The sequence below is a fragment of the Austrofundulus limnaeus genome, unplaced genomic scaffold (assembly GCF_001266775.1).
Source record: "Austrofundulus limnaeus strain Quisiro unplaced genomic scaffold, Austrofundulus_limnaeus-1.0 Scaffold0, whole genome shotgun sequence".
NCBI lineage: Eukaryota > Metazoa > Chordata > Actinopteri > Cyprinodontiformes > Rivulidae > Austrofundulus > Austrofundulus limnaeus.
Window position 1 is genome coordinate 7,432,152 of NW_013952402.1, and position 7,655 is coordinate 7,439,806.

Consider the following 7,655-nt stretch of genomic DNA (forward strand, 5'->3'; position numbering starts at 1 on the left):
AGACTTGTCTATCCAGCCTTACATGTTGGAGCCAGAGTCCGACCCAGAGCGAGAGGAGAATTAAGACAATGAAATAGTCGATTTGTGAGCTCAGACTTTATTTGGAAATTCCATCACAAATTCTATGATGATTCAGAAAATGTCATAGGAAAGAAAGAGAGGAAAAATATGAGGAAAAAATATGATCCAGAAAGATATCTACACAGCAGTGGAGAGACTAAATTGAAAGTTTCTGCACTCAGAGCGACTCCAAGTACACACCAAAAGGCATTTAATAGCATTTTTTGTTGTAATTTACTTTTATTTTGTTTGGTAYAAAAAAGTGGCAGATATAAGATTTATTCTTCTTCTGCTGCCTTTCATTTTATTAGATTTTATTTTGATTGCATGTTTTTTTATTTGTTTGTGTATGTAATTGTTACAAATAAAATGAATAAATGAAAAAAAAGAGCAGATTTGGAATGAAATGTAGCTTTTCATGTAACAATTCCCTCACTGGTGAGCTTTAAAAAAAAGCTGTCTGAGGATTTCTTTTTACATCGCCCATCCAGTGATATTGGATTAAGTCTTGTGACCACGATAATCRTTGCAGTCATTTCCATGCAGAAACTAGTACTCATTTACATGGACAGGCTTGAATTCATTTTATTTTMATTTAGGAATGAATGACRGCTACTWCTGTCAYTTGATAATGTTTTGCAGCTATAAGACAAAAGTGACTAGAGTTGTCTTTGTCCAAAAGCTTTGTTTTTTTTTTAAAGCTCAACACTCAAACCAGGCTCTACTTCCACACTGTGCCTTTGCTGTGGAAAGAKTCAGAGTTAAATTACATCCAATAACATAGTTGAAAAAATTGTTTATCGACACACACCTAAGGCATTCAGTGTCATCTCATAAGTAGTACGAAAGATGCATTTGTCAGATTAAACGTGCATGAAATATGATAGGAAATGGGTACGTTTGAACAGTAGGGGAATAAAAATGGATTAATTCATCGCTAAACTATAATTTTACACAAACTTAAAGAAAAAAATAATACTGCTGGATGTGCAGTTTGAGCCACTCCCCAGCAGTGGTTTCACTCAGCTGTCACTCTTCACYGAAGCTATTTTATCATTTGTAGCATCTACAAACATGCACACATATGCACGTCTGTCATCATTTGAAGGGATGCCACACAAAGAGGCACTTGTTCTGAGCTTTTTCAGCTCTTGTCAGTCGTGCCGCAGGAGACGATCCTGGTGGCTCAGTGTTGACCCTGCAAATGATGAGCTGAGCTCAAATATTGTGACATTTTGAATCCTCTTGTATGGTCATGTTGTGTAATAGGTGCAGAGTTTTTCTTCGGGATRTGTTAATATTCAAATACTGGTCTGTGATATATTTTTATTTATTTATTTTTCTACTTGTGTTTTACTTTCCTGAACAGCAAAATCAGAGCTTGAAAAGCAGGAGAAGCAGCTGACAGACACACAGCAGATGTAAGAGCTTTTCATGTTTGCATCAGTGTGTTTTTTAAAGCCATTTTTCCCCCAAAACTTTGTTTACATTTGGTCTTTTCTCAAGTGTCAAAGCATTGATCGTAGCTGTGAATATGAAACTAAAGAGCAATGCAATCCAATACAGTTTGAAGTGATCCATTTTTATGGCCACAAAGAAATATAATCTTGCCGTTTTGTCAATATTTATGCCTCCTGGTTCCTTCAGTTACATAAAAGGTGCAGGCCATCGTGCCAGGCCTGCAGCAGACTTGAGGCCCCCTATGCTGTGTCTACGTTGTTTATCTAAGTGGAGCAAGAGTAGACAGCCATGGCTCCAGGCTTCTGTTTCTGCCGGCCAGGAATGCGTTCCTATAGCACACTCCAAACAAAGACAGACCAACCTGTCCGTTAAATTGATCCACTGCAAATGGCTGCCACATTTAACACTTTAGCATGTGTCATCCACTTCTATGTGCATGCTTTCTTTTTRGAGGATGTCTTTGTATCCATTTCATACTTTTTTCCCATTATTGCATCACTATTTCAGTTATCGTCTGTACATGAGARCATTGAAGAAATCCTTGTAAAGCTGTAAATATAAAACTATAAGCTGTTTGATAGCATGAGTCTGCTACTTTATGTTTATTGCAACAATTGTTTGTTTTTATTCTATCAGATATCTGTAAAATCCCCTTATTCTAAGATTAGCTTTGATATTTTGCACATTTTCCATAGYTCTGCCAGATTTCACAAGATTTGGTGCAAGTTTCTGTAACCTAGTGTTGTAATAGCTTGGCCTTGAAATATGAATGCTTTTGTTCTGTCTTCAGCTTTTTGGAGTTGAGCGTGTCCTTCTCGGTAAAACCCAAGGCAGGGGAGAAAGAAGTCTCTCCCAACACATTCTTCTCCGTTTGGCACGAGTTTTCTACAGATTTCAAAGAGCACTGGAAGAAACAGAATAAGCTGCTCTTGCAAGAACGGTGAGAAAGCTGCAGAATGTGACATCTTAACTGATACTAGCCTTTTTTTCTGATTAGACATGAAACTGTTGTGTTAAAATTACCTTTTTTCATGGATTCTACATTGTTTCCATCTGATTCTAGAATGTCATCACAGATGCGACCATGTTTGTACATTTGGGATTTCTCCCCAACTTGTGTTTCCGCGGCCCTAATAAGTTGCGGTGCATCTCGAGTTCACTGGAGATCCTATCAGGTTCATTCAAATTCATGGAGGGAGGGAAAAAAAAGGGGCAAATGATCCAAAACTTCCACCATCCAGTTGCCTTCCAGTGCTTTGATGACTGTAAAGATATTGTTGGATATGTCAACAAATGGCAAATTGGTCTATTATCTCCAATGAAGATTGAATTGTGATAGCATTTATTTTGCAAAAGGGAGTCGAATGTCAGTTTGCTAGTTCAGTAGGAATGAATAAAAACAAATTTGAAAGCATTAGCTTTTTTTTGTTTGTTTTGGCCACAGTCCATTATCTCAGTTCTCACTCCGATTTTCCTTTTTAAATTCCAGAGAATGGGCATATGCAGCTGGAGCACGGGCACACATTTAATGCCATCTTGCTGATTGTTTGTTCTTTTAAAGTGCAAACTAATTTTAACAACTTTTTCACTCCATGCAGAAACAAACTGAGTGAAACATTTTGTAGCAGGGCTGACCTTTGACAAACCCGTAACAAAAATACTCCTTCAGCACAGGCTGAAGTGTAAAAAATCAGTAGAATGAGTGGCCCAATTATCTCCTCTTGACATTTCTATAGATCAGGGGTCTCCAAACAGTAGCTCGTGAGCTCATTTAAAGTAGCTCTTCAGTGCTTGTGAAAAACTAGGCGAAGCAAAATTTTATTTGTCACTGATCAAACAAACTTTAATTTAATTCCTGTCAATTTATAAATGTCCCTTCCCCTTGGTTGTCAATCCAACAGTTTAGGGCTCAATATGGTCGATCGGCAGACAACACGTAATATGTGGCTGTTCGGCATTCATTTTTGCATACACCTTTCACAGCTCCTTGAGACACACTGTGCTAAACTCCTGAGAAACCTCTCCCACTGCTGTGTATGTCACGACAGGGGGTTTCTTCCCGCTGGAGTCTACAATGCGGGAAAAAAAATCGGAGACCTGTCACCCAATGTTATTTGTGCACAAATCTGTTGCAGTTAAACCCTTGCTAGTTACTAGTGTGAAATACTAATAACTAACATGAATGGATAAACACAAAGCACATTCATGTAAATTCAGTGTATTTTGTGATAGTTTCATGTGAACTGAAGATAATGTTGTTTTTGTGCAAAATAAGCTTATTCCAATGGTTTAAATTTAAATGTTGCAAAATGTAGCTCTCAGACAATTTCATTTTGTGAAAGTAGCTCTTAAGGAGATAACGTTTGGAGACACCTGCTATAGATTAATGGTGGTCACTGCTGTTTTTTTAAAAGGGTAAAAATGGCTGAAGAGTGCTTCAAGCAGGCCAGGCAGAAGGGTACTTACAACGTGACAACCAAAAATGCCACAGGAATAGTATGTATGCTGCTGTTTTGATTAATATACAGTACCTTCCTGCATGTTTCTTTTCTTTAGTACAAACTGATGTTTCTATTGTTATGCCCGTCTAAATGTTAAGGTTAATGCTGATAATAACAACCCRGTTTTGTGTGTTTTTAATTTCACAGAAAGCAAAGCTGGGTAAGAAGATCTGAAGCAAAAAAAAATCCTCACCAAGCCACTTGCACAAGCACAATCCAACATGGCTCACCTGTAAAATTTCAATATTTTGTTTTCATTGTTGGCTCGAAATTGATAAAAAATTCAAATGTGCTTCTTTGTTCCCAGCTGCACAAAGAAATATCTTTGTTTTTAAATGAAACTCTGCAACCAAACAAATGTTTTCAGATGAGAGATTTTATTCAGGAAATGTTCACTGAACATTGATTTTTTGTATTTATTTATTTTTACTTTATCAAAATCAGTTTTACAAGCTTTTATATCCGTTTTGTTTAATTGCAGTTTCTTTATGTTTTTGGACAATAAGATCACAACCTATTTATAATTTCTTTAAGGATAAGAAACACAAAATTCAACATTTTTATAGAGGAGGTACAGTGCCTTATGGGACAGCAGTGATGCAATATAAATGCTGTAGCAAGGGGCTTATTTTTGAGACGCTGCAGATGTGCTTTAATGATGCATGTTAAAATGGTGGTTAGATTTACTCTTAAAAGTTTCACTGTGTTAAAATCTTGGTGATAGTCAAAATGTTTAACAAATTGTATCTTTTTCTAGCATTCTTTTCATGCAAAGGTTTCTATGTTCATGGTGTGAAACAAGTTCCTTCTGTTATATCCAGCAGTATTTTTGATCTGTTCATTTTGAGTGAAATCTTTTTTACAAGCAAAATACCTTTCCTCTTGTGTGAAAGTTTGAATTTCTATAATATGATCAAGCAATGGATTTTTGTTTTATGTGCAATAATAGTGTTTTGAATAAATATGTCCACAAATGTCTATTTATTGGATATAACTATTAAACTAAATTTTAATAAAAACCTGCCATTGCTGATTGTGTCTGGTTGTGATACATGCACTTTAAACACATTTCATATGAAATAGATTTAATATATTTAAACATAATTACATGAACATAAAAAAMAACTTGTGTATATATAGCTCTGCACCACTATTACAAATGCTGCAGAAGGTTTTTATTTATCTAGCTAGTAAATGATAAACGGTCTGCTTGCACCCAAGTGGATMATGGTCGTTGCTGTGTAGCTTCATGTTTCTTGATCTTCTTTTCCCAACAATGAAGACATCCTTATCAAAACAAAGGAAGATAATGGACACAATAGATGTTAAAAAAAATAAGTGGCGCAAACATTTGGGCAAGCTGTGTAATTCTCAAACATCTGCAAAAAATAAAATTATAGTGGTTGCATTGTTTAGAAAAGTTTCCAAATGCTGTATGGACAGCACAGTCATTTTCAGTGTTTGTATTGTTTTGTAGATTGTGAAAAGGCATTTAGTTCATTTGGGTATTTGTGGAATCTCAGTCAGGGAAACGTTGCTCATCGTTAAACCCAAAGACCAATATCACCTTTTTTTTCAGCTGCACTGACATGACAGCTTGGCTGCATGTTTTTAATTTAGCCAGTGGTAATCCTTTGTATCACACGTTTTAATTGTTTTGTAATGTAGGAYAAAGCATTTGCACAAAAAAATACTTGGATAGTTCCAATTGAATTCATTCCTTGCTTTTGCAAGTTCCTCGGAAGAACTCGGGACCTTTAGGCTCTCCTTCACAGCTTCCCGTGACCACTCACATCCACAGACATACAGCGGCACTGTTTGACCCTTTGCACCTTCCGGTATTTGAAGGGGGGCTGCAGGTCGGGGCAGTCTAACTGCACTGTGAGCTGTGTGATGCGGTGTGGCCTGCAGAAGGAGCAGGACTGAAAAGGTTCTTGAGCTTTGTTGTTGCTTTTTCTCCCAGAACCTGAGGCCTGACCTCGGTTCGGTCCGTGACCCGAGCTGGGGCCCATGTGGCGTGGGATGTAGAAGGAGTTGCACTGGCCGTAGCAAAAGCGGTTGACCACGGTGCGGCTGCGGCACCCGTCTTCGCTGATCGTCTGACGCAGYGGTTGGGTCTTGCACCAGTCTCTCCGGAGGTAGCGGCGCTCAGTCACGACCAGGGCTTCTCGGCTGGAAGACAGGACCTCCGGCTTCTGCTGCAGTAGTCTGTGGTGGTGGTCCGCCGACAGGTTTCCTTTTGTCTTGTACGGGGAGGGTATGGAGCCCTGCGGACGGGGCTTTTTGGTTTCTGCTGTCATGCAGAAAAACCCAGCAAGTATGATGGGAATAGTTATTCTCCACAGCATTCTGCAAAAAGAAACAAAAACTTATTATGTGACATGACCGGGGCAAAAACACTAAAAAACTAATTTATCACAATTCTAAAAATATAAGGTTGTTACAATAAAGCCTTGTGGGACAATGCACTCATACAAAAGCAAACATTTCTATAACTGGGAAAAATGCAGTTGTGTGACTGGCCGCTCGTTTTGAGCCACCTTTGCCGTCCAGCCCTCCAGGCATCACGGAGCAAATGAATTCATCACCAGGACCCTCATTTGTCAGCATGTCTGTGTCATTACCTCTATTTGCTTTCCTCTCAGCTACGCRACTCTTACAAAATAAACAAAACCTCGCCATCAAAGGACGCATTTAAGCACCCATAACGAGAAGGGGAAGTTGATTTTATTGGTCCCATCGCTGAGTAAAATAATTAGGCCTTTGCTTACTTTACTCATGAACTATGCCGCAGATATGTAAACAGGCATTAGAGCGGCCCATCTGCATGTTATTAGGAGAAGAGTTGAGGAGTTGTACAGTTCCCTTTGGGAGTCCACTCTTCTACTCTTTGGTGATATATTGTGAGGAAACCTGAACTGAGAGTGACCCACGGTGTCCATAAATGCCGTTCTGTATCATCCTCGTATCAGATCTGGAGAAATGATCTCCCTGCCATTCAGGATGGAGTATCCGCCTGAATGCCGTCAGTGTTTGGGGCCAGCACATTTTTGACCATCACTCAAGCATCTTTTCAGCAGATGTTGCTCTTGACGAGCATTGCATGATATCAAGTCAGAGATTCTGATGGGGAACCAAACTACCTCAAGGCCATTGGCTGCTACTCTTTACAGACACGTCTTTGCTGTGCAAATGTMTTTTTTTCTTCTTCTTTTTCATTCTTGGACTTGTGACTCACTCTGACATGGAACAAATTACTTTATCATAATCCACTTTGTTTGCATATGGTCGGGGGGGGGGGGGGGGGGGGGGGCTTGATCCACAGGAGCACACAAGTCGTTCTATCAAAGTCCCAGCCATGAGCTACACAACAGCTGTTTGTCCATCTTGGAGAGAAGCTGTATCAAAGTAATCTTTTTTTTTCTATTATCACAACCACAAAAACTCATCATGAAGTCAAAGGACACATGCTGCCACCTTCTGCATTAAGGAGTCACGACCTCCCTTCATCCCCGAGTGATCTACAGTAGTACGTTTCATAAACAACACAGTCTCATTTGTCTTCCGTTGCKCTGACAGTAAGTTTAACTGCATGAACTTCTGGCCTGACATGCAAGCTCTACAGTTTTGTGC

At 38.9% G+C, this 7,655-nt stretch overlaps 2 protein-coding genes across 3 annotated transcripts in view; one reads left to right on the forward strand and one right to left on the reverse strand.

Annotated features, from left to right (window-relative positions):
- The window catches only part of LOC106512674 (formin-2), a gene marked incomplete at its 5' end in the record, with an annotated part of 30,847 nt that extends 25,917 nt beyond the window's left edge, over window positions 1-4,930 (forward strand). The window contains 4 exon segments of one of the 2 annotated variants that reach the window (XM_014001316.1): window positions 1,430-1,481; window positions 2,312-2,461; window positions 3,936-4,017; window positions 4,170-4,287. In XM_014001316.1, the coding sequence (XP_013856770.1) occupies window positions 1,430-1,481; window positions 2,312-2,461; window positions 3,936-4,017; window positions 4,170-4,196 (311 nt within the window). 2 annotated transcript variants of the gene reach the window in all.
- A 160-nt stretch (window positions 4,931-5,090) lies between these two features.
- The window catches only part of LOC106512871 (gremlin-2), a 9,439-nt gene continuing 6,874 nt past the window's right edge, over window positions 5,091-7,655 (reverse strand). The window contains exon 2 of the mRNA XM_014001392.1: window positions 5,091-6,371. Coding sequence (XP_013856846.1) covers window positions 5,792-6,370 — 579 coding nt within the window. The 5' untranslated portion in view covers window position 6,371 and the 3' untranslated portion in view covers window positions 5,091-5,791. The remainder of the gene's footprint in view (window positions 6,372-7,655) is intronic.